Source organism: Mercenaria mercenaria, chromosome 17, assembly GCF_021730395.1.
Source record: "Mercenaria mercenaria strain notata chromosome 17, MADL_Memer_1, whole genome shotgun sequence".
NCBI lineage: Eukaryota > Metazoa > Mollusca > Bivalvia > Venerida > Veneridae > Mercenaria > Mercenaria mercenaria.
This window is the reverse complement of record NC_069377.1, coordinates 59,305,711-59,333,563: the sequence shown is the minus strand read 5'-3', so window position 1 is coordinate 59,333,563 and position 27,853 is coordinate 59,305,711. Positions and strand designations below refer to the sequence as shown.

General features: G+C 35.8%; 2 protein-coding genes across 3 annotated transcripts; both read right to left on the bottom strand.

Annotated features, from left to right (window-relative positions):
* Nucleotides 1–1,127: 1,127 nt before the first annotated feature.
* LOC123536928 (uncharacterized) lies at nt 1,128–10,456 on the bottom strand. The gene is made up of 4 exons (XM_045320435.2): nt 10,213–10,456; nt 9,359–9,660; nt 9,031–9,138; nt 1,128–1,812 (listed from the first exon to the last, which is right to left on the bottom strand). The coding sequence occupies exons 1-4, from the start codon at nt 10,292–10,294 to the stop codon at nt 1,240–1,242; spliced, it is 1,065 nt and encodes a 354-aa protein (XP_045176370.1). The 5' UTR covers nt 10,295–10,456; the 3' UTR covers nt 1,128–1,239.
* A 12,047-nt stretch (nt 10,457–22,503) lies between these two features.
* Nucleotides 22,504–27,378, bottom strand: LOC123535582 (uncharacterized). Of its 2 annotated transcripts, none has more exons than XM_045318279.2 (4): nt 27,100–27,378; nt 26,260–26,356; nt 25,931–26,038; nt 22,504–23,164 (listed from the first exon to the last, which is right to left on the bottom strand). In XM_045318279.2, the coding sequence occupies exons 1-4, from the start codon at nt 27,174–27,176 to the stop codon at nt 22,592–22,594; spliced, it is 855 nt and encodes a 284-aa protein (XP_045174214.1). In that variant the 5' UTR covers nt 27,177–27,378; the 3' UTR covers nt 22,504–22,591. The 2 variants fall into 2 exon arrangements, with proteins under 2 accessions (XP_045174214.1, XP_045174213.1); XM_045318278.2 differs by having other exon boundaries at nt 26,260–26,561; nt 27,100–27,376.
* Nucleotides 27,379–27,853: the final 475 nt, after the last annotated feature.

Sequence of the window (27,853 nt, the reverse complement as noted above, 5' to 3'; positions counted from 1 at the left end):
AAAAATTATACTTATTTTAATAGTTATGCTGATTAATGTTCCGTATTTTTCCACAGACTGATGCATATTTGTTTGTAAAGCAATTTCAATTAACACCAAACTTTTACATTTTACGAAATTATAGAAGATTTTTCATAGAATTTAAAATATTACATATTTGTTTTGCACTTAGTAATTAAGCTCTTTTTAATAGCACTAGTATATTTATATAAATTTTCTATTTTTATGAAATGATGAAACTGACAAATTTTATACATTTCAGATGGAAATATTAACGGAGTTGAAGAAACATGCAAAACTGACGAAACTTGAAAGTTTCAATTATCGGATTACTTTTTGGACTTATTGTATTTGACTTACGTCGTCATAATATAAAATAAAGATGATAAAATACATGTGTTGATCACTTGTTAGACCGCAAATTACGTAGAAAATTTGGTCAGATTTTGGTTGAAAAGTGGTTAGATTTAGGTTGGAAAATGGTCGGATTGCGACGTCTAGTCAACGTCGGGATCCGACGTCTAAACGGTTTGCAAATCCAACCAAAATCCAACGTTAATCCGACGTCGGGGTCCGACGTCTATACGACGTCTAACCGACGTCAAATGCCTACTGGGTTGCCATTTCCGCTATATCATCTTTAAAACAGGATTTTTAACAATTTTGATATTTTCTCTAAATCGTCATGAGTGAAAGCATGTCCGTGATACGTGGGTCATCATGCACAGTATTGGAAATTGAGAAAATTTCTTAAAATCAACACTTTCAAAGAGTGGTGACATGCGCTTCTTCCTTGTACTTGTTTCAGGGTTCGTGCATTGACGAGTGCGACTCTTAATTTGCACAAAACTTTATATGCAAGTTACTTCGAAACAAATTTAAGATTTGTACATAACTACTGCAAGTGATCGCTGGCGTATGAAGTTTACGTGGGAAAAGTGATATTTCAAATAATGTTACGTTGACAAAGTTTTTATATTTAAAATCATATTTATCATCAGTTCAAGTCCTTGCACAATATCCAGCGTAACTTTCAACCCCCAAAACATCACTAAATCATTACAATATTAACTTTTATAAGTTGCCGCCATGATCACGTGATTTTCTTACGTATATTGTCTTAAGAAAATACCAGAACTAAACAAAATGGTTATGAAAGTTGTTCCATTTAATACAAAAGCAAGTACAAAAAGGTCATGGAGACAACATAACTAAGGACAGATTTATTTTACTATTTCTTTAAAGTTCCAATTTTCCATCTGGACATTGTATGATATCTTTCTTCTCGTGTTGTAGGTATACAATATCGTCTATGAGAATATGGTCCTGTCCTATAAAGCACTTTCTCCACTTTACATTGTTGCCTAAATCAACCGTGTCCAGATATGAGTAGTACAATCTATTTAAGATTATACCCAATACGGACTGTGCAAACCTATGGCAGTGTCTATAGTTCTTTGAAAATTTACATTTGTTTTGAAGCGCACGTCCACCAGCAATGCAAGACTTCGTCAGAGCACACGAAACCCAAGGTCTCATTATATATTTATAAGTGTAACGACTTTTCTGTATGAACAGTAGCGACGCACTAATAGTTGTACAGTTTTTAAATGCGCATGGGTCCTCTCCAAGTGCGCGAAATGTTTCTGGGGCAGTTTCAGATGCTATGTCTACAGTAGAAACGCCATATGTCTCGTGGCCAATGGCAAAACCTGTTTCTTTAGCACTGTCTATACCAGCTTGCAAATTGCCGTCCATCAGAAACACTGCAGCATCCATCCAGATCACAAATCCAAACTCTTCAAGGGCTAACTGGCAATATATGATATAGAAATATCATTACATATTTTATAAAAAAAATATACAAACGTTCCTATGTCTTGATACTGCCTGTCATAAGTGACGTGAAATTCGGAATGTCAACATAACTGAAATTGGTATATGTAAATAACAAATCTGGTAAAGTATATATGCTGTTTCACACAAATGAACAGTCAAAATCTCTCCGAATAAAGGTCATTACCACGAAACCTGCTTATAACGGCCACTACACTGTGAAATTTAAATTTTTTCGTGGTTTGGGTCAAAACAGCTATTTGTTTGGGATATAAAGTCGTGGGTTATGACCGTCTTACATAAAAGGAAAGGAATTTTACTGCTTCGTTGAGATTAAATTTCGTAGATTGACTCAACCACGAAACCAACGCAGATAAGTCCCCCACGAAGTTTAATGATTTGACAGTTTTTTGTTTGTTTGTTTTGGGTTTAACGCCGTTTTTCAACAGTATTTCAGTCATGTAACGGCGGGCAGTTAACCTAACCAGTGTTCCTGGGTTCTGTACCAGTACAAACCTGTTCTCCGCAAGTAACTGCCAACTTCCCCACATGAATTATCAGAGGTGGAGGACTAATGATTTCAGACACAATGTCGTTTATCAAATAGTCACGGAGAACATACGCCCCGCCCGAGGATCGAACTCGCGACCCCGCGATCCGTAGACCAACGCTCTTACCTACTGAGCTAAGCGGGCGGGCTGATTTGACAGTATTCTTCTTCCAGTTTACCATAATGGAGATAATATAAATTTACATGTGTTTAGAAATCACCCGTCAGCACCTCCAGCAGACAGAACAACGACAATGGTTACAAAATCCTCCCATCCCCTTATGTCATTGCACCGCATGTACTTATTATGATGACCGCAACGCTGCGTATTTCCTGCGCATAAACCCACAACAAAATCACGTGTACACCAGAACATGATATCACCACTAATAGTTGAACTATAGTGGTATTGTCCATTATTTGTTTTTGCTTGCAACTGAATAACGATAATATGACAGCTTTGGTGCTGTTACATGAGAAATACGATATGCCACAGCAGTACGATGACACGATGGTAGATACGACAGAACGATAGCAGGATGATGATGACAAGACAGCCCGACGAAGATTGAATGATAGCACGGTGATGGAGGTAAAACATAATGAAGCAAACATGACGTAATATCAGGTCTTCGTCATTATAACTTCATTCAATCACCATCGTGTCCTCCCTTCACCGCCATGCTATCTTTCTGTTATGTGGTCTGAAAAGATGACAAATATCACATTGCATGATAAAATAAATTGTTTCGTTAAACTTGATATATACATCCTATTAAAGAATTTTAACGGTTATTGTAGCATGGGATTAATTCTTGTTTTGAAAATAAACCACGAAAAGGATCTACTAAATGATACTTTTTATTTAGGGTGGATATTTGTTAGCAAGTGGGGCCTTCATCTAAATTTCGTCTCATTTTACACAGATTTGTGTCAGATAAGCTAATAGTCACAAATGCCAGTTTGTGCAGACGAGGTGAGCTACAGAACAATACCACCGGGATGTTGCAATGTTATTCTGATGCACAATAATAGCTGAAATTTCTGTACCTTACATGTTGCCGCAGATTCCACTATCGTCCACTGAGCACCAGTTCCTTCCATCAGTATTCATATTCATATTCTGTTCCCTGTGTTTGTCAGGACCATATGTTATGCCTGTGATTGTGTCATGGTATTCAGTTTATTATTAACAAGGTTCAACTGATAGACATAATTTGCAAGCACCACAAAGACAAGGCCAAGAGGTTACCTGTAAGCTTCAGTCACAAGTTGACAAACACAGGCTCCTTAAAGATATAAGTGGGAGCTGTCATTAAGGACTAGAATGGAGGAAGCTGATATCATAACCCCATAGCAATTGGTGTGTGAGCAGAATTTGTGACAGTGACATGTGATTACACATTCAGATTTATTTTGTTGATGCACTTCTTTGTTTTGTTGGTGCACTTTCTGTACTCAAGGATATATCATGCTCTCTGCTGATGGAGGAAACTGTGCTCAGCAGACAATAGTGGATATTGTAGCAGCATGAAAGACTATGACTGCCTGTGTAAGACAGAGTTTTCCCAAACCCGAGAGGCAGCGTGGAATGGAAAACCGAGCACTAGCGAGATATTTTATCCACGCTGTTCCGAGGGTTGGGAAATCACCTGCCTTACTCAGGCAGCCATGTTAGGTCATTTTTCTTGCACACTGTTGATATTACTGCAACCTTTTCAAAGACATCATAAATTATAATCGCTCAGACACTATAACGTCATAATACGACGTCAAATTATGACGTCAATGTTCTCGCGCATGTTCTCTAGCCCATATTTCCCCGCGTGGTGGCTATTACATTCCAACTCTTTGCAGCTCATAACCTGTCTGGATGCGATACTGTTGCCAAACTATGTGGCACTGGAAATGCAGCGGCTGTCAAACAGGTGAAACGAGGATGCAGTCTAGACAAACTTGGAGATGTAGATGGGATATGAACAAGGTCTTTGGAGAAATTATCAGTTTTTTTTGCTGCCTGTTATGAAATGAAAGGGGCTAAAAGGCTGTCCGATATCAGAAATTATATTTGGACATGAAAAATGGTAAACAAAACTGCTCAAATGATGTCCAAACAACAATCGTTGCCAACTACATTGAAATCGTTCAATGAGAATTTAAGAGCACACATACAGACATGCATATGATGGAGTGGTTTGGACCCAGACCCTTGAAATTTTGATGCCATCAGTTTTAGATGGAGCAAGGATCCAGCTCTTAAGACGCTTGTACCGACGATAATCCTTGTAGACAACCCCCCCCCCCCCCCCCCCCCGCACCAGCTTTGTCCTAAAGTTCATCCTTTCTGGATTAGAACAACCATGTGCAACATCCCGCTGTCGTTCTGTGGCTCACCTCGCCTGCACAATATTATGTAACTTCCATTAAAACTGTAGCTGTCAAAATAGATTGGCGAAGGATGTATATGAAATACTCAGTGATATAGATGATGATTCTAGTGATTCTGACGAAGAATACGAAAACTTAACAAATACATACACGCCAATTGTTCAATAGCTCAAAGTTAAACAAAATATATCATATATAGATAACAGTGCAACATGCATAATACAAAAATAGAACAAGGATCAGTAAATTTTTTACAGGAACATTGTAATGACATTTGATATATCATTACTGGCAATTACAGCAAATGTATCGCAATCATACCTACTTCTTACATACATTTTATGTTCAAATTGTTACGCTTTTGAATACGATATCCATTTTATCCACCTCTTTGTTATGAAATTACTGAAGAAACATTCAAAGTGTTGTAAACATTTCTAATCATTAGAAGTACCCATATATGGTGGAAAAAATCTGCACATTTAGAGTGTCTAATGCAATATTTAGGGATTTTCCCGTTTGGCGGCCATTTTGACCGCCATTTTAGATTTTTTTAAATGAATTTCTTCTTTGAATTGTACATTTGATGTTTATCATGTTACCTCTAGCGATAAAATAATATATATGTTGCAATCCTGTCCTAATCTCCTGTAATTTAGGAGATATGCCGTCTTTGCATTTTTGGCGGCCATCTTGAATATTTCAAAATGCTCAATGATGACAAAGTTGCATCATCCAGTTTCTATGAAGGTACATGTTGTAGAACCTTTTCATGTAAAAATATTTTGTGCATACTCCAATTTTGGGTTTTTTGGTCGGCATACTGACTATAAGTTGAAATCGCGATTAATTAATTAACGATTTGATGTTACTAAATGGGGATAATAATCATATTCGTTTGCATGACTGACATTGCGCAAACGGATTTTGGTTCTTCAAATTTAAAGCCTACAAAAATAATCTTCTTATAATTTAATTAGAATCTATAAATTCAACGTCGCAATTAATGAAAGTAATTAAAACTCCACATCTGGTATTTTGACAAGATTAAGCAAGAAAGGAATTATCAACACGGGTTTCTTGAAAACATAATTATTATATATACTTTATTTTATTTCATAAAGTTCTTTAAATCCTTTATTTTTTCCATGGGTCTAAATCCATTAATATTTAGTATCAAGGTTGTAAAATTCGTAAAATTGACATGGGAAGGGGGGTAAGTTTACTAAAGAGTAGTACCAAGGCTAAAATTAAACAAATATAGCCATGATCCCATCAAGTATTCCGGCATAGGTAGGGTTATCTTCATACTCTATGTCCGACCCGTCCGATATTTGGTTTCCTCCCTCAGTAAGAAAGGATGCAACTCCGAAATACTCTCTCACTGCTGATGATTAGATTTAGGTGTTTGGGTACCTTCTCTAATGTGAAGGGATGCAATCTTAATATATTCTCAAACTGCTACTGCTTAGAGTAAGGTGTTTGGCTACCCCCCCCCCCCCCCCCCCACCCCTTGTCTGCAGGGTTGCAACCTTAACATATTCTCACACTGCTGCTGATTAAAGTTAGGTGTCCGGTCACCTCCGCTAATTTGAAGGGTTGCATCCTTGATTTACTCTCACACTGCTGCTGATTAGAATAAGCTTGTTGGTCATCTCCCTAAATTTGTAGGTATGCAACACTGATATATTCTAACACTGCTGCTGATTAGAGTACTAGTAAGATATTGTGCAACCTTCCCTATTGTGAAGTGATGCATTCTTGATTCACTCTCACACTGCTGCTAATTAGAATTAGACGTTTGGTCATCTCCCCTAATGTAAAGAGATGCAACCTTGTGAGGGTATATTAACTCCCTGGGGCCGAAATGCGACTATTGGCGTTATATTTTCTACCTCTGTAGCGTCGATATGCGACTATACGCGCGTTATCAGGACTCCCCAGGACGGCGATTGACGAGTATAGTCGCGGCACCGAGATCATGATGATAGCGATAAGTACTTGTTAATTTTTGATAATCTTGACAAAAGCAAAATTTCTTTGCGTAGTGGCTATTATTTCTTTGATGTAATAATTACTAGTTGTTCATTCTGTATTTCAAAAGAGTAAAATAATGTCGTCGGCCAGAGATCTTCTTAAAATGAAGAAACTATTTATTTATTATCATGCTGATTCTGAAATATTAGTTCCGTCGGATGATGATTCCGACGATGCGATTCCATTATCAGACAAATGAATGGTCGGAAAATGTTAAGTTTTAGAAGGTTGAAATATTGTTACACTTAATCACATACGATACAAATGGATAAAAAATAACACAACAAAGCATGTTTCATAAAATACCAACAACAAAAAATATGTAAATAAACGCATGTTTGTAAATTGAATAATTATTCAAAGATGGATGTAAATATTACAACTTAACTGTCTCAGCGCGTGACACACAACATTTGTGTACATGTTTAGAAATAGATATACATCAAAATAAACCATTGATTTTCACACAAAAACGGGTGTAAATTTCGAGTAAATTATTAAATGCTGATGTAAATATTCATTGTTAATGATGCATTTCTATTTATTGGAATTTAATGTTCAAATATCTATTAAACGCAGTAGGTGTGTTAAAATTGTGAATATTTCGAAGTGATTTTTTTTCTTTTTGGATATAAGCTACGGACGAAATTGGATATAAAAAGTATTTGTTCATACTTCGAATATTTTGTAAGTATATTTTGATTTACACACAAGTTAATAATGTTTCCCTGCATGATTTCAATTGACTGTATGCGAGTGTGATTATGATAAGGTTGGATAATGTTCTTTGACGTCAGGTGGTAATTCTTATCCCGCCGCAGCAGGCATGTTACGATATCGGCCTCAGGGAGTTAAGGATGCATCTCCTAAATAAAGAGAGGTGACACTGCTGCTGATTAGAGTTAGATGTTTGGTCATAAAGGGATACAACCTTGATTTACTCATACACTGCTACTGATTAGAGTTAGATGTTTGGTCATAAAGGGATACAATCTTGATTTACTCATACACTGCTACTGATTAGAGTTAGATGTTTGCAGCAATGTGATATTGAATCAAGGATGCATCGCTTCACATTATGGGTGATGACCAAACATCAACTCTTATCAGCAGCAATGTGAGAATATATTAAGGTCGCATCCCTTCACATCAAGGGAGGTGACGAAACATCTAACTCTAACCAGTACCAGTTTGAAAGTGAATCAATGGTGCATCCCTGCTGATCAGAGCAAGATGTTTGGTCATCTCCCTAATGTGAAGGAATACAACCTTAATATAATCTAACAATGTTGCTGTTTAGCTACCTCCTCTAATCTGAAAACAACCTAAACTACTCTCGTATGAAATATTGGCATTTTACAAGTGTCATTTCTGCGAACAGTGTTCAAAGTAGAACCAGTATTATCACCATTGTTCAAGGGAATATAACCAAATACTATTACAATGTCTTCTTCCCTTTTTTCCATGAAAATACCTTGTCCTACCTCTGATGTAACGTACTTTAAACCTACAAAAACTACTCGAAAACAGGAAAGGACCAACATAGGACCTTGTAGTACGCGTCATGTAGTGGGAGTAAAAATACCCCACAAACCCTACTTTAATAAATAAAACAAATTATTTGTAAATTATTAAATTTTCTCTGTTACTGTACTTTTGTAATAGATATGTCTTTACCTTTTTTAAATCTGTGTGTATTGTAAACTCCTTGTACAGAATTCACATTAAAAATAGTAAAAAAACCTATATAATACTATGAAAAGACGCAACAATGTTGAGGGCATAGAGAGGATCCCTGAACCATTCTAACCCAATTCTTCATGTTTCTAGACCTAGACCTGGAGATCATGAATTTTCAATTATGCCAGAGGTTTTCTTGTCAAAAACATTTGCCCAAGACGACCTTAAGGAAGCATTATCTTTTAAAATAGAAAAATATATATACATTGTACATGTATGTTTAAAAAGTAGCTCAATCACTTTTCAAAAGCCGATTTTTTATAAGCCCTCGTAGCACTCACCCCTCCTCTCCCTCCAGATAACTTGCCTCGGTGGTCTTTCTGGTCTGGTTACGGCTTTCAAACTTAATCATAAAATACTTCAAATTTAGTTGTATGCCCGAATAAAGTTGTAACCATTCGTGTAAGGTCTTTAACACAAGATAGAGGCAACAGAATGTGGATAAAAAACATTGAAAATAAGTGAGATAGCTTGGTTACCTGAATCGCAAGTGGTTTCCATGATGTACATGGTATACAATCTTCAACAAAGACAGGAAACTGGCGAAAAGGGAACTCTTTGACCTCGCATTGGCCGTGCTGGCAAATCTACAAATAAATGTTTTCAGATGTAATACTAAGTAAACATTTTCTCGCCTTATGAATGAAAACAAGTTTTATTTTACTAAAACAAACCATTTTGATATTTATAACCTGATGGTATTGGGCTGACATGCAAGAATGGTGCGCCATAATACGAAGTGGACTTAGTAACTACATATAGCATGTCAATTACGCAGTAGCACACAACTATTTAAAGGAATACTACCTGTTCACGTTGTTGTGCAGTGAATCCAATATCATAGATGACAATCTTCAGTTTAGGTTTCATGTCTTTTATCAAATGCTTCAACCAGCCTTGTATCCTGGAGACATAAAATGAAGAACCAGTCGTAATTACGACAGGTTCTTTATGTATGTCAGAAACATCTTTAAACTTCGCTAAACCCAGTGCTGGCAAGTATGACCCCGAGTTGCCAAGAGGGTAATTGCTTACAACTCTGCGATTGTCCTCGCGTGGAATGGAAATAGACGCATTGACTGGACATTCTGCCTTTTCAGTTATTCCGTCTGAAAGTACAAAGCTGAGTTGTATTTATAAAAAGTATCAAAACACACATGTAATACACTTGTAGTGTTAGAATGCAGTAAATTAAAATTTTGTTTGAATTTATGCAAAAAGATATCGATGAACACATTTGTTCTTATCGAATAAAGTATTATTAGCTGTATTTCGGAATTAAAACTTGTCTTACTAATGTGAAAAACTAGTAAGGAAGGACTAGCATGCAGTTATATTTTTTCAGAGTGGATGTTGAATTGTAGACACAAGTGACCCTATAAAAACAAAACGCAAATGTAAATGGAACAAAATTAATTTCTACAGAACGCGCAATAATGTATGTGGCTAGCTTGGGGTTGGAACCTGTAAGCACAAAAGTTATGTTATTAATTAATTAATCTTATACACGAAAGATGTTGAAATACAAAAATACTGGGTTCATACATTTCATACTTTTGTATATCCAGGCCCACTGAAGTCATTTTCAGCAAAACCGAACACTGTTTGAAAGAAAAGTCACACAAGCCCATACATGGATGTTTAGAATATGTGATACTTACATTTTTTGCTTAAATAGATCACCAAAATTATCAACGACAGTAAAATAAGATACCACTTTAATCTGTTGCTCTTCCATTTCATCGTAGCGTGACTGTTTTGAAGTCATTCGAGTTAACTCATTGAAATATAAACTATCAATATGAGAAATCTGAAAATTATCATTGACATTTATATCCACATCCACTTTTTGTGTTTAATTTTGTTATTCACGATTTAAATTATAAAACAAACTAGGATGTCATTTTATACTATTATGCATGACAGGTATTTACTTACCTGTTAAATCAGATGTTAGATCTCCCAATGAAACAGTTTCAGGGGTGGTATAGTACGTCATCAACAGATGCGCACAACACTTCTCGATGCGTTTTTTTCTGTCAAAACACCTCGATTCGGTGAGTAAACTTGCGATTATTTCATTGGTAACGAATAGATTTGGAAATGACATATAGTCTAAAGTACCCGCATGTGTCTCTAGTTTATCACTGACGTTTGCATTTCCGTTTAAGAGAACATTCGTGCACAATGCACTTCATGAAAACACTTCCCCATCCATCACACCATATATATCATATCGCATAAAAAGAGTTTTCATGCATTTCTAACGACTCAAAGCCTTGACGGGTGTTCTTTTATAGCAAACAGAGGTCAGTGATACCTTGATTAATTATTGGAATCTAAACTTTCCAAAAAACCTGTAATATAAAATTTCACCATCCCGGTTCACCAGCTGAATTAATGTACTTCCCGGCTGACCGGCCGTGCGACATCGTCCAAATTTTGCGTGTTGGACTTGACATGAAAGTACTTTTGAAAAACCTTTCGATTTATTTTGACGCATGGTACTTAAGTTACCATACCAGGAAAAAGTAGTATTTAGCAATGAATGTTTATGTCAGTAATATACAGTGCTGGATGAAAGCATTTCATTTACCTTGCAAGGGCTATGTTTATGACACATTTACTCTTTCTTTTCCAGACCACCACGGAAACACCCGAGATATTCCGTAACTGTTTATCAGAATTGAATCATGAGGCCAAACCCTTGGGGTTCAGCAGTGTGATATCCGTGGACAGATAAACATAAGCTGCATATAAACTCGGGAACAAATTACACGTCGAAAACGTCAAAATTAAAGAAAGAACAAAACCCGTCTGTGAAAAATGTCAGAAATGAAGACCACACACGTAGTCGTTGAATGAGATTTACTCACTGCTAAAAGTATGTGGCAATATGTGCAGACACCGTTTAAAACAGCTCACCGTTACGTGTGACCACTACCGAACCATATTTAGCCATGAACAGCTTCTGTAGACGAAATTGAAGGTAATTTTGCGTGACTATGGTGCCCTTAAAACATTTTTTTATATATTTTTGTCTCGTCTGTCTGTGTTGAAGTCACAGAGTCTTGACAGTACCTCTCCTTTCTTCTAAATACCATTTGACAGATTTTGATGAAACGTAACAGCAGTAATAAAATTTGTATAGGATGTAGTTGACAGTGTCATAGGGTAACATCATAATCTAAATAAATAAAATGAATAAAGTGGTTGTTGTTTTGCTGTATGAAACTGGGTGAATATTGTCTGTTTACTAGACATATCGCCAAAAATAATTTCCACCTTATTATTTCGTGAGGAGTTGCTGTTGGAGGTATATTAATGAGAATTTTCCTGGCATGTCCCTTTAACGATTGTCTTATAGCTTGTGCGATGATATTTTCATGATACAATTTTGTTGCACAGAGACATTTGATTTATGTCTTCCATTCTTCTAAGGTAACTTCGTCCTTTGGTTTAGGTTTGTATCCTGAAAAGTGACTGATTTCTGGTTTAATCTGTACAATAGTTTCTCTTGTAATCTCCCTTTCATCTTTGTCTTCTTTCTTCGTTTTAGCTTGTGTATTCTCTGTGTTTTCCTTGTCGACGCATGGTTTCATAACCTCTTCTTACTTGTCTGCCTTTTCAGGACTACCGTTTTTCTCATATATGAACCATAATTCCTCTTTCTTTCGTAAATGTGCCTCTCGTTTTGTTAATTCCTCATTTCTTTTTCTCAATTCACTTTCTATTCTAGCTATCTCTTTATTATTTTCATCTTCTATCTTCTTTTGCTCTTCAGCTTTCCTTAACCTTTCATATCTCATATCACTTTTTCTCTCCTCTTCTTGAAGCTTCCTTTCTCTTTTCTTCATAACATTTTCTCTCTTTACTAATTCATCTAACATCATTCTTTGTCTGTCTTATTCAATCATGCGTTTCTTCTCTTCTTGTAGAATCTGCTTGTGCTTTTGATCTTCTATTTCAATAAGATCTCTCAATTCAGCCTTCCGCCTTTCTATCTCTGTAAGTTCTCTATTCACTGATTCTGTAATCACATTCTCCTTATATCTTTCTTGTGTTGTCTCTTTATCTTTAACATTACTTCCAAGTTCTCCTCTAACCTTTGCTTCAATTGGTAGTAATGCTATTTCATCCATTTTTCTGTCTAAGAATTCAAGATCATCTATGTCCTGTTGCCTTTTATGTGAAGTTATTAATCCCTGTCCAATCGAATTTCTCTTACTTTTTGACTCCTTATCTGACGTATAAGTGTCTATTTTATGTTTGCCTTCAGGCATTAGCTTATACGTATGGTGCATTTCTGTGGCTTCATACCATGGCATATAACTGTGTCTATTTTCAGTTATTCTCCTTCCGGTATCAATATCTATTTCATTTATTCCTGTGTACTCATTCCTTTTAATATGATATGATATTTTTGATGTGTCACTGAATCACTCCGATGCATTTGGCTATGATGCCTTGTCTTTGGCTCTCCTCGTAAGTCTGTGAGTCTTTCCTCTAGGACTTCCGTTTCTAAACTTAAGACTAAGCTTGCTCTGTCATGTGTTCGATTTGTCCTATTTACTATTGCATCTCTGTTGCTTGTTGTACTGTTTCCTGTATTTAAATTATCTCTTTCAGGTTCTCTTTGGTACCTTTCCTGTGGATTTACATAGCTCATTTAGCTGCCTTCATCAATACCTCGTACTTGCGGAGAGCAGGTTTGTACTGGTACAGAATCCAGGAACACTGGTTAGATTAACTGCCCGCCGTTACATTACTGAACTATTGTTGAAAAACGGCGTTAAACCCAAAACAAACAAACAAACAAACAAATCATCAATACCTCGTTCTGTTGTAGGTAGGTTTTCACCTGCAGCGTATTGACGAGAAGCTGGAGTATTTATATTCCTCCTTCTAGTTATATTATCATTGCCGTTAGTATGTATTTGTCTATCCTGTAACAGAGGTGTTTCATTCCTAGTTATATCATTATAGCTATGTATATCACCCATCTCTCTTTGCTCATTCCTCCTTTGAACTAATAACAAATCCCTTTGACTTTGCAATCTATTCATATCAATGAGTAGCCTTTGTCTTTCTCTTTCTATATTCTCAGTCCTTATTTTTTCTCCTCCTCTAGTCTCAACTGTTCTTGTAGTATTTCTCTCCTCCTCATCCTTATTTCTCTATCCGTCATGTGTTCTGCCATGTTTTCTACTCAAATAGATATTACACTTTTGTGCCACTATCTTGCTATAGTACTTATTCTTCACTAATTGAGACGTTTTTGTATAACTCACTATGTATATTGTTCAATTCACTTTTCACCTCACAGTTGCACTACTAGCCTGGCTCCCTGGCTGCATGGTTATTTTTTATATAAATATAGGAGTATAAGCTTTTGCTCGTGTCGTCATTTCTCTACACACTCCAATCTAACTTCTGCCTTAAGTTTAAAACTTGATACAAATTTCGTGGTCCCGGTAACAACTTTTTTCTTGATGAACTTTCTCTAACCTTTGTTTTTCAAGCTGCATACTTTTCAAATAAAATATCATCGTACTCTAAAATGGGTCATTTGAGTGACATTTGAGTGACTTCTATTAAGATGGGGGTTTTTTTTTGTTGTTTTTTTTTCTCTCAATATATACCCTTTACTATGCTTTACATTTAAAGATGTGAGTGGATCAGCAACAATCATGTGAAAGATTGATGCATGGGTGTATATGGTAACATACTTCAGTTACGTTTTGGTGCTGCATTCGATCAGGAGTGTGAATATTGTCTCTGCGATGCTTACGAAATATATGTAAAATATTTTTAGACGTGAGATATATTGAATGATTTTTTTTCCGCCCATGAACTAATTTTTTGGAGATCTGAATTGACAATATAAGATGCAGAAACTTTACTTTACTAAAATAACTGTGTTGGTATAAAAAAGAGTAATATTAGCTTGGATGTATAGAAGTACGTCATTGATATATTTGAGAAAAAGGAGATGGGCAAGGATGGACCCTTGTTGAACACCAGCAGCTTTTTAAAAAATATTATTAGATTTACAACCATAAAGTAGAGTTCTTTGCTTCCTGTTTTGCAAGCAAGATGAAAGCCAAAATAACATACGTCCGGACATGCCAATAAGTAATAGTTATTGTTCGAGGAATAGGTCTGCATTGTGTTTATAGACCTGTGAGGGATTTGTGAACCGAGCGAGCGTATCGAGCGAGGTTTTCAAATCTCCTCACAGGTCTATAAACACTATGCAGACCTATTCCGAGAATGATAACTGACTTACCTACATGCTTCTTTGTTTTACATAGTCCAGGTTGGTTTCGGATTTGTAAAACGTTTGTAACGTGTATTTATTATTAAAAACAAATAACTAGAAGAAGGAACAAGACAATATGTGCTACAATTTATCGGATACTATTAATATAACAAAATGCCCAACTTGCTACGCACCTGTAAATATATTTGTCAGCAATTAGGACATGACATTTTGTATTGCATGAAAAATCCGTGCACATCTGGGAAATATTGGGAAGATTATAGTCTCTTTTTGAGATCATCAATGTGTGTCTAGTCAATAAGTCAGAATTTTACGCGAATGTGTGTATGTGTGTTCGGGTTTAACGTCTTTTTCAACAATTTTTCAGTCATATAAACGACGGTGTCTACTTGTAGCAGTGAGCATAATGCCCAACTTTATAGTGCTGCCTCACTCGAATATCACGCCGTAGACACGTGGCATGATACCCCACCCAGTCGCATTATACTGACACCGGGCTGACCAGTCTTAGCACTATCCTCTTAATGCTGAGCGCCAAGCGAGGAAGCTACTAGTACCATTTTTTTACGTCTTTGGTATGACGCGGCCGTGGATCGAACCCACGACCTCCCGCACTCTAAGCGGACGCTCTACCACTACGCTACCGAGGCGGTTTTACGCGAATGTTATTTAATAGTTTTTTTTACATAATTAGTTTAAGAAACTTTAAGTTTATTTAGTTCTTTAAGGTTTCGATGGAGGCCTTGAGAAACAAAAATCAAACATCACCAAATCATAGAAAGAAAGAGTTGTTTGACATGAAAATTGAACAGCATGTAAAACATGTATATTACTTTACGAAACAAGTGTCAGTATACTGATATAAACATTGAATTCCGGAAAAGGGCTGCCTAAAGGGGCTCCACTTCCGGACAGTTAAACGCCTTTAAAAACTCACCATTTTCAAAGAACAGTTACACATGTTCGTTTTGATGCATTTGCAATAGCGTGCGAGTGGTGAAATTTCGCATAACAAAGTGGAACACAGTTTTCAGCAATTGTTTATCATTATTTCTTTACATATGGTATTCATTTTCAAAGGGAGACAACTGTTCCCGATTATTTTAAGTACAAATGGCATTCATTTTCAAAGGGAAACAACTTTTTTCGATTATTTTAAGTAATCTTTGAGAAAAAGTTGTCTCCCTTTGAAAATGAATGCCATTTGTAAAGAAAAAAAGATAAACAATTGCTGAAAACTATGTTCCACCTTGTTACGTGAAATTTCACCACTCGCACGCTATTGCAAATGCATCAAAACAAACATGTGTAACAGTTCTTTGAAAATGGTGAGTTTTTAAAGGCGTTTAACTGTCCGGAAGTGGAGCCCCTTTAGGCAGCCCTTTTCCGGAATTCAATGTTTATATCAGTTTACTGACACTTGTTTCGTAAAGTAATATACATGTTTTACATGCTGTTCAATTTTCATGTCAAACAACTCTTTCTTTCTATGATTTGGTGTTGTTTGATTTTTGTTTCTCAAGGCCTCCATCGAAACCTTAATTTGCTACTTAAATATACATTGCCGTATAAAAGTATTGATATAGATTTATCATTACATTATCACAAGTTAGACCAGGATAATCCGTAAATAGCCAATCGCAAAGCAGACTTGTACCCGTCTATATTTCATATACAACAGTAGCGTTGTATATATATCGGGGGAAACTTGGGCAAAAAACGCGTGAATTTCGTGTCTTTTTATCATCTAAAAATACAGGCTAACGCCGGAGTTAAATGACCTTGCAATATTCTCAACAGTTATCAATGGGATAAGAAATAAGACTGACTTGGAGGTAAAATCAGTTGACAACGTCTAAATATTAGTATCGTAAAAATGACCACGTGTTATTGGATATCAATAAAAGGATTCACATGACTGAAAAATAACTAAAGACTGGAATAACTATAAATTTAAAACTCAAATTGAATTACAAGAAACTACATATTTGTAGTGTAGAACCAACTGGGTAAATACGTAATTTACACATTCGCTGAAACGTTTCCAACAGTTGTAACTTTTATGTTAACTTGTTATAAAATAGACATGTCAGCACGATCCTTACATTTGCAAACAACGGGATCCAGTTGTTCGAAGCTTTAACAGGCGGTTGAGCTAACTGTCGATTAACTTTATTAGTATATTTCGACAGTTTAGAAAACTTACAAAAACAAATGTGTTAAGGATTATACACACTAAATCATCTTTACAGTAAAATTAAAACATCATATTAGTTTTTCCCACCCACCAAGACTAGTATCTTGAATAGAAATTAGGCAGGCGGTTAGTTTAACAGCTTAATGCAGGGGTCGTGGGTTCGAGCATCATTGGGGTCACGACCCTGACTTCTCTTATGACCCCAGAACTGGTTTTCCTAGGAAACGGACTCGTGAGTGGTTACAGTAAGCTTAAAATACTTTCGTCATAAACTTAAACAAGTATAAACTAAACTAAACTAACACCCCGTTAAAGTTTCGAACAACTGGGCCCTGTTAGAAAGTAGAACGACTACATCATTCTTACAATGAAGGCACAATATAGTAAAAAGTGTTCGTAGTCGTACGAGCATCTACGCACTAACTATATCCTGACAAAATAAATAAATAAATAAATAAATAAATAAACACCGGCACTGGTTCCTGTTTAAATAAGAGAAAAAAATGAATATAACCATAATTATTTTGTCACTTTATACCGATTGTTGAAAAGTGATTTCTAATAGAGTCTGATAATTTGTATGTGATTATGTATATACCAGTAAGCTCTAGTCCACTGGCACCAGATCAGAAAAAAAATGCTTCCGTACATGTTATACCCTACCCCTAGAAAGAAAATGCCTCCGTACGTGTTATACCCTACCCCTAGAATACCTAGGGGTAGGGTATAACACGTACGGAAGCATTTTCTTTCTGATCTGGTGCCAGTGCTCTAGTCCATACTTAAAATACCAGATTACTTCAAACAACAGTAATTTGTTTTATCCAACATGTTTACCTCCGATTTGCTGTCAGCCTTTTTTGTAGTTTCGGAACATGGCTATCTTTTTGAATCAACGTATCTGTCATTGTGTTTCGCCAACATACTAACTCCTCACAAAAACTAATTGTTCAGCAGTTCAATTTTGAGTATTTTTTGAGAAATCCATATTTAACTGTTTAGCATTTGCGATTGCAAATGACTCAAAGTGTTAATGAACGTCAAATTTTAGTAAATGCGGTATTTGAGTAAAACTTAATTTATACAAAATAACCTGCATTCTTTCATATGCCCTACTGTCAAGCGCTAACGGTACAAAGATAATATCACTCTTATAAAAACACCGTAATCCTAATTTCTATAGAACGCGTGGGACAGTTTTCAATAATTGCAGTTTTTATGTCACGTGGTCTAAGTCGGATAGACAACTCGTGTCGTTGTCTACGGGATATATACAACTCGCTTTGCTCGTTGTATATATCCCGTAGACAACGGCACTCGTTGTCTATCCTATACAAATGCGTATCATCCGTATCACGTTAGCCTGTAAATGGTGCGTGCCCATTACGTTACACACAAGTAGCATAATTGGGTTTTCTTGTATATTTTTGAAAAATATTCTTAGCAAGCTAGGCATTTCTCCCGAGGGTATATCATCTCGATCGGGATAAATAATATACATCAATCGGTGTAACGGGGATAACATAGGAACAAGAGAAAACACTAAAGTTTTGATAACGTTTTATTAAGAAAGTGTTAATACTCATACCACCATGACAACTTTGTAAGATACATGTATAAAAGTTCATCTTTTTTACCAAAGGAAAACAGGTAAAATTGTATGCAGGCGTGTTCGTATTGTTGATATATAGCTAAACTAAGTAACAAATTATGAGCTACATAAAATATAAATGTTAGCACTTTTCTAGAGATACTGAAACTTTTGTGTGATTTTTTTCTGTTGTTCTTGTATTTCCCCGATCAAGGCAAATTAATCCGACCCTAATATACCCTGGTCAGGCGCGCGCCAAGAAGACACAACGAAAAGTGCTAAAAAAAACTGCGCGCACACCATCGAGAAGATATTAAACCTTAAGATCAATCTTCTTGACAATGAAAGTAATGAGTACTACTTATTAAGAGGTGTGTAGTTCGAGGATTTGAATAAAACATTATTTCGTTTAAAGTCGTTCTGGTCCTCCACATCTGATTCACGTGAAGAAGTTATCAGTTACTTGTGCATGTAAAGTCAAAACAAGTATAGAACTCAGGAAACTGACAGTTTTACGCAAATGAAAGACTGTCAGGTCAACAAAATTTTGTGCAGTGCGAAATATTTGATAATATGTAAAGGCATAAAAATGTCAACCGTTAATTTGATATGAATTAACGACATTCAGCAAAATTAGAACATTTTTCAGAAAACGAGTAATGTACTTTGACCAGTTTCCCAACAATTACCACTACATAAAAACCTTAAAATATGTTTAAATTGTCATACGTCCAGAATATATCACGAACATTTAACTGGGTTATGTTCAAAAATACAACTTCGTTACTTTTGTTCAATGTTAATTGTACAGAAAATCGTCACAATTTTCAGTAGCAAATTAATAATTAACTTGGAGGAAATCTGTGGTGTTTGTATCTTTGCAATTACATCATTGTCATTATTTTTCTTTGTAAAATAAAATGTTCTGTTTCGTGAAGCATTCTCCACTTAGACGGAAGAGTATGCCCGTATTAACTTTCAGACCAATATCAAGACCTGTTTAGAATTGAATGTTAAAATTTTACAGCAAAGTCATGTTTAGATCAATTTTCAATTTTTGTAAAACTGGTTGGAAATTTTTCACTTAAAACGGACTATATTGAAACAAGTGATAATGTTGTTTACGATGTCAATCATGTGCGCACCGTAAATGACATGCACGGACTTCTCATGATTCTACTGCATTGTTACGGTCGCTTACGCACAACCTTAAATTTAATCTCTGACAACTGCGTTGACAAGTGTGTTGACAATTTAGCTCAGTAGTTAGAGCATTGGACTAGCATCCGAGCGAGTCAGGTTCGATTCCCGCTACAGGCACTTGAGATTTTTCGTCATAAACATTTTCGTGTAAACAGTCGAGGTAGGACAGGTCTGGTTATTGTTAAAAACCTCATAAGTAGTCTATAAGGTGTTTATAGACCTTATCGAAACAAAGAAGCCGGTAGGTAAACTCTGATATAAAAGAAACCCTTTTTGCCAAACATGGTCAAATGCCTTGCTTATATCACAAAAGACAACTCGTATTTCCTTTCAGGAGTCAACAGCTATAATGGATAAGTGTGTTGCTTAATTGTTGAGTCTCCCAGGACATTTCCGGATTGCAGAGGAGAAAGAAGTTGTCATGATTGGAAATGATTGAAAATTAGTATAAACACTGCATTTGAGCACTTTATTTGTTGTATTTATTAAGGATATTGACCGATAGTCATTGGTCAAAGACGGATCGTCAAATTTAAAGAGTTGAGTAACACTAGCTTCTTTCCAAGTGACAATTGAATAACGGATAAGAGAACACACAGGAGTACATAGTTCAGAAGAAAGTTGCCAAAGAATGTGAATGTTAATTTTGTCTGACCCAGCGACCTTCCCGACAGGAAACGACACGAGTAGATAAGCGCTTCATGTAGAATGATGGCAATATCGTGCAAATATGGTACGTAAGATTAAAATCAAGTATTTAATAGTGGTTACCAGGATCTGTATTATGGGGTCTGTAAAATAATCAACAAACAAAAGACTTTAATTGGAAACCACTACTTCAATCCTAATATAGTCCATGCCGATGATTAAAACGTCATGTCATGTAATGAATGCATCATCTTTTCCCTCCGGATTTATAAATGAGTAAAGAACTAAATTCGAAGTTGGAATATGTGGATCCAGCCATGTCTCTGAAAAAGACATTATGCCGAAGCACTTCTAGGCAGAATAAAGTTGTTCCAATTTTTAGAGCTAAACTATAAACGTTGTAGTTTACAAAGGAGAGACCTAAGATAAATCAATGTATTTTGCACCAGAATTTGTAGGGGATGAAGATGTATTTATAGAATCAAGCCCAGGCTTTTCATGGTTGTCTTCGGACAGCAGAATAAGATAATACTGGTGCGAGAGTTATAAGTATTAAAACAATGTAATGAAAATGATGATATTGAAGGAAAAGGTAGCATTGATCCAATGAAAAATGCGTGAACAACGGTGAAAGAATACATACATTTATGAATGAGAAGTAAATAAGTAATTCCAACAAGTATACCAGATACAACGTGAAATATGAACAGCATTACTTGCATAAGAAAAACTCTAATCTTAAAGTGAATGAGAAAAACTCCTAGATTTGTCTTGGACATTAAATAATTATAACTGGTCATGTTTCAACCGATCACGTGAACTTTCAATCATCAATGACACACAATACAGATTACGATTTATCTCTTCTGTACGTGCGTAAATATTTTCACCAATACATCATACAGTACTAGGAATATGTTCAAAGGTTACAAGTTCCTCACCGCTTATTATATGGTGGAATTTTAGCGTCTTCTTTTATAACTAGGATGACAATATCAGAAGTCCAGCAACTGTCAACACGGTACTATATATATTTGACAGTAATTGGCCGTGAATCTCTAGATTCGCTGTTATTACCAACTCAAGGTTATCGGTTCCACGTTGACATTAATTGTATCACATGTGTCAAGGATGATTTGATTTTGTTTTCAGGTATGGCAGTAATATGGATGTTGTTCCGGCGATTGTATTGTTGTGAGGATTTGTTTGGGATTAATACCGTTTTTTCAACATTATTTCAGTTACGCAACGGCGGGAAGTTAACCTAACCATCGTTCCTGGATTCTGTACCAGTACAGACCTGTTCTCCGCTGCTAAGGTAGCTGCTAACTTGCCTACATGAATCAGAGGTGACAGACGAATGATTTCAGACACAATGTCTTTTATTAAATCGTCATAGAGACCATACGCCCCGCCACGACCCCGCGATTAGTAGATCTGCGTCCTCGGGCAGGCATTGTTCTGAGGAGTCAGTCATTGGTTCACTCTCGATCTTGTTATTTTTATGCTTTAGTTTTAAGTTTTCAGATTCGAGCGATTTCACTTATTTTCTGAAGAAAAAAACAAACACCATTGATGATAGCATACAGCATCCTTGACCATTGCCACTATATCGTTTCTAAAAGAAGACAATATGACACCTCGGACATTATCTCTGAATCGTCATGAGTAAAAGCTCATTCGTGAAACTGGTTTCACCAAGTATAGTTTGGGAGATTGTACAGGTTTCTTAGAATCAGCACTTTCAAACAATGACATGCAGCGCTTCTTCTTTGTACTTGGTTCAGAGTTCGAGTATGTTAATGACGTGCGTGATTCTTTCTTAATATGATACTTAATATAATGTTATAAGGACATGGTTTTCATATGTTTGAGTTTAATCATATTTCATACCGGGTCAGTCAAGTATAAACTTTATCCTACAGTTTTAACTTCTGTATTCAAGGAAGAGACATAAGTTGCCACCATGATCACATGATTGATTTTTTCACGCATATTATCTTAGGAAAATATCATAACTAAACAAAATGCTTATGAAAGTAGTTCCATTTCATACAAAGCAGGTAAAAAAGTTCTAGGAGACAACATTACTGAAGACAGATCTAATCTACTGTTTCTTTAAAGTTCCAATTTTCTATCCGGACATTGTAGGATATCTTTCTTCTCGTATTGAAGAAACACCATATCGTCTATAAGTATATGGTCATGTCCTATATAGCACTTTCTCCACTTTACAGCGTTGCCTAAATCAACCGTGTCCAGATTTGAGTAGTACAACCTATTTAGGATTATACCCAACACGGACTGTGCAAACCTATGACAATACCCATAGTTCTTTGAAAATCTACATTTGTTTTGAAGCGCACGTCCACCAGCAATGCAAGACTTCGTCAGAGCACACGAAACCCAAGGTCTCATTATATATTTATAAGTGTAACGACTTTTCTGTATGAACAGTAGCGACGCACTAATGGTGTTACAGTTTTTAAATGCACATGGGTCCTCTCCAAGTGCGTGAAATGTTTCTGGGACAGTTTCAGATGCTATTTCTACCGTAGAACCACCATAAGTCTCGTGGCCAATCGCTATACCTGTTTCTTTAGCACTGTCTATACCAGCTTGCAAATTACCGTCCATCACAAACACTGCAGCATCCATCCAGATCACAAATCCAAACTCTTCAAGGGCTAACTGACAATACATAATATAGAATTATCATTACATGATAAAAATGCAATCTCTTGTTTATAAAAAATATACAAACGTTCCTATGTCTTGATACTGCCTGTCAAAGGTGACGTGAAATTCAAAAGTCAACATAACTGAAATTTATATATGAGCCGTGCAATGGGAAAACCAACATAGTGGCTTTGCGACCAGCATGGATCCAGACCAGCCTGCGCATCCGTGCAGTCTGGTCAGGATCCATGCTGTTCGCTAACAGTTTCTCCAATTCCAATAGGCTTTAAAAGCGAACAGCATGGATCCTGACCAGACTGCGCGGATGCGCAGGCTGGTCTGGATCCATGCTGGTCGCATACCCACTATGTTGGTTTTCTCATGGCACGGCTCATATGTAAATATCAAATATGTAAGTGGTTACACACAAATATACAGTCAAAAACATAGTTAATTGATTTTTGTTTTAAAAACAACGAAAAGGATCTTTTAAATTATTTTTTATTATGGATTGGTATTTTTGAGCTAGTGATGCCTTTGTCTAAATTATGTTCTATTTTACATAGATTTGTATCAAATAAATTTTCAGTAAACAGTTAATGAATTGATGTTACTAAAGGGGGATAATCATCATACTGATTTAAAAAGAATCAACAACAAAAACAAAACACATTCATTTCGTTTGCATAACTGATGCATAAACATTGCGTGATTTATACGAATTTTGGTTTATCAAATTTAAAGTCTACAAAATTAATATTCCTTCAAAATTAGTTTGAAAATTTGTTAATTCAACATCGCAATTAATGAAAATAATTAAAATTTCACATCTGGTATTTTTACCAAAGGTTAAAAAATTTCAAAAGATTTAGCAAGAAAGAAATTATCAACATGGGTTTCATGAAAGAATAATTATTATATATATTTTACTTGATGTAATAAAGTGCTTAGAATTATATATTTTATCTGCGGGTCTTAATCCATTAATAATTAATATTAAGGTTGTAAAATCCATACAGCTGAAAAAAAGTTTATTAAAGAGCAGTACTAAGCTTAAATTAAACAAAAATAGTCATAATCCGTCAAGTGCACCGAAATTGGTAGGGTCCATCTCGTCCTCTTCCAACACGGACAATTGGTTCAACACCTGATGATGTGGCCAGAGAAGGTCTGCTGAACTTCTGAGAGAAAATTAACATTACAACTAACTTGTACCTCGGCATCCTAATATTTGTCTGTTTTTCTTTCACCTGTTTTCTTTTCCCAATGCTGTATTTTTTTTATTATTGTTGTCTGTCATCAACTTCCTTCTGTCCCTATGGTTTTGCTTTCACCATTCTGTTTGTCTGTTGCGTCCTCTCTAATTCTTCCAAAATTTTCTTCCATTCTTTCCTTCGCCTCACTTGCTTCTGTTTCTGTAAATCTTCGCGAAGCTTTGTGATATTGATCATTATTGTGATTATTTTTGCCACTGCATACAGACACCTGCCCGGAGCAGTAAGTAATACCTTGTCCTGCTAAAAACTTGAATAAATGCGGGAGGTTGCTTTTATCGACTTTGGTCACTTACATCTTGACAATTCTAACACCTGATTGAAATTTGCCATTCCTTTCTGCTGTAACGTTTCCTGAGCTGACTGAAAGCTCTTTACATTGCCTCAAGTTCCTTTTTAAAACGTATCGACCAACACCCATATTCTTCAGAAAATCTATGACATCATTGATCCTAATGTTTCTGAATAAATTTAAATTGTCATTCTAGATAGCTGTTATTCTTTGTAAGGCATTGACATTTAGTAGCCCTTGGCATAATGGATGTAAATCTATTACGGCTTCCATACTGAGACGTTCTTTGATGGAGTAAGATGTTTGGTTTCCTCCCTCAATATTAAGGGATGCAACTCTGAAATACTCTCTCACTGATGCTGATTAGAGTTAGGTGTCTGGTAACCTTCTCTAATGTGAAGGGATACAATCTTAATATATTCTCAAACTGCTACTGCTTAGAGTAAGATGTTTGGCTACCTCCCCTTTGTCTGCAGGGTTGCAACCTTAACAAATTCTCACACTGAAGCTGATTAAAGTAAGGTGTTTAAGTATGAAATACTGCCATTTTACAAATGTCATTTCTGCGAACAGTGTTCAAAGTAGAACCAGTATTGTCACCATTGTTCAAGGGAATATAACCAAATACTATTACAAGTTCCTTCAATAAAACTCTTTTTCCCCTTTTTTCCATGAAAATGCCTAGTCCTGTATCGGATGTAACTTACTTTAAACCTACACAAACTATTCGAAAACAGGGAAGGACCAATATAGGACCTTGTAGTACGCCACAATTGCTTGGGGGGGGGGGGGGGGGGGGGGGGGGGGGGGGGGTGCATATAGAGGATCCCTGAACCATTTTAACCCAATTCTTCATGTTTCTAGACCTGGACCTGGAGATCATGATGTTCAATTATGTCAGAGGTTTTCTTGTCCCGAGAGGACCTTAAGGAAGCATTATCTTTTGAAATATAAAAAAAATGTATATAAGTTGTATGTTTAAAAACTAGCCCAATCACTTTTCAAAACCCGACTTTTTATAAGCTCTCGTAGCACTCAGTCCTCCTCTCTTTCCAGATAACTTGCCTCGGTGGTTTTTCTGGTCTGGTTTCGGCTTTCAAAATTAATCATAAAATACTTCAAACCATTCGTGTAAGGTCTTTAACACAGGAGAGAGGCAACAGACAGTAAATAAAATAAAAACGTTGAAAATAAGTGAGATAGCTTGGTTACCTGAATCGCAAGTGGTTTCCATGATATACATGGTATACAATCTTCAACAAAGACAGGAAACTGGTGAAAAGGGAATTCTTTGACCTCGCATTGGCCGTGCTGGCAAATCTACAAATAAGTATGTTCAGATGAAATACTTAGTAAACATTTTCTTGCCTTATGAATGAAAACAAGTTTTATTTTACTAAAACAAACCATTTTGATATTTATAATCTGATGGTATTGGGCTGACATGCAAGAATGGTGCGCCATAATACGAAGTGGACTTACTTCTTATATATAGCATTTCAATTACGTAATATCACACAACTCTTTGAAAAGAATATTACCTGTTCACGTTGTTCTGCCGTGAATCCAATATCATAGATGACAATCTTCAGTTTAGGTTTCATGTCTTTAATCAAATGCTTCAACCAGCCTTCTATCCTGGAGACATAAAATGAAGAACCAGTAGTAACTACGACAGGTTCTCTATCCATGTCAGAAACATCTGTAAACTTCGCTAAACCTAATGCTGACAAGTATGGCCCCGAGTCACCAAGAGGGTAATTGCTTACAACTCTGCGATTGTCCTCGCGTGAAAGGGCAATAGTAGCATTGACTGGACATTCTGCCTTTTCAGTTATTCCGTCTGAAAGTACAAAGCTGATTTGTATTTATTTCATTATCATTATAAACAATAGTGTTAAAATGCAGTGAATTAAAACTTTTTGTTTGAATTAATGCAAATAGATATCGCAGAACACATTTGTTCTCTGTCGAGTCAAGTATTATTAGCTGTATTTCGGAATTAAAACTTGACTTGATAATGTGAAAAACTAGTAAGGAAGGACTAGTATGCAGTAATATTTTTTCAGAGTGGCTGTTGAATTGTAGACACAAGTGGCTTTATTAAAACAAAACGCAAATGTAAACGGAACAAAATCAGCTTCACCAGAACGCGCTATAATGTATGTGGCTAGTTTGGGGTTGGAACCTGTAAGCACAAAAGTTATGTTATTAATTCATTAATCTTATACACGAAAGATATTAAAATACAAAAATGTTTGGTTTATACATATGTCAAGGCCCACTGAAGTTATTTTCAGCATAACCGAACATTGTTTGAAAACAAAATCACACAAGCACATACATTGATGTTTATAAAAAGTTGAATATGTGATACTTACATTGTTTGCTTAAATAGATCACCAAAATTATCAACGACAGTAAAATAAGACACCACGGTAAACTGTTGCTCTTCCATTTAATAGAATACCCCATTGTAACGTGAATATTTTGTAGAGTTAACTCATTGAAATATAGACTATCAATATGAGAAATCTGAAAATCATCATTGATATTTATATCCACACTTTTGCGTTTTAATTTTGTTATTCACGATTTAAATTATAAAACAAACTAGGATGTCATTTTATACTATTATGCATGACAGGTATTTACTTACCTGTAAAATCAAATGTTAAATGATCTTTATGATAAAGTAAACGTACTTACACAATTTAAATGCATGTCAGTAATACGCATGCTTATGTACAATTATGTATAGTTTTGCTCATTTAGTCGCATACTTGTATGAAGACAAACTTATTTCATAAACGATGACAGTATGATGTATAGCTAGGCGCCTTGTCGTAATTGGGTGCTTTATAAATGCACCCTGCGTGTGAAGTTTTTCTAGCCCGGGTCAGTTGAAAAGGCCTGTCGAAGCCACTGCTGATTTATGAGACATGAACAGAGAATGACAGTACAGTTCAGGACCTTTTTGTAAAGCGACATTGTCTTCCAACTGATTCTTTAATGGATCCAATCATTACACTTAACTCACATTGATATCATACTCATATTGACATCATTATCTAGCTAAGTTCCATCGTAAATATGGAACTTTACATGCTAAACTTGCTATTAATGACACGATTG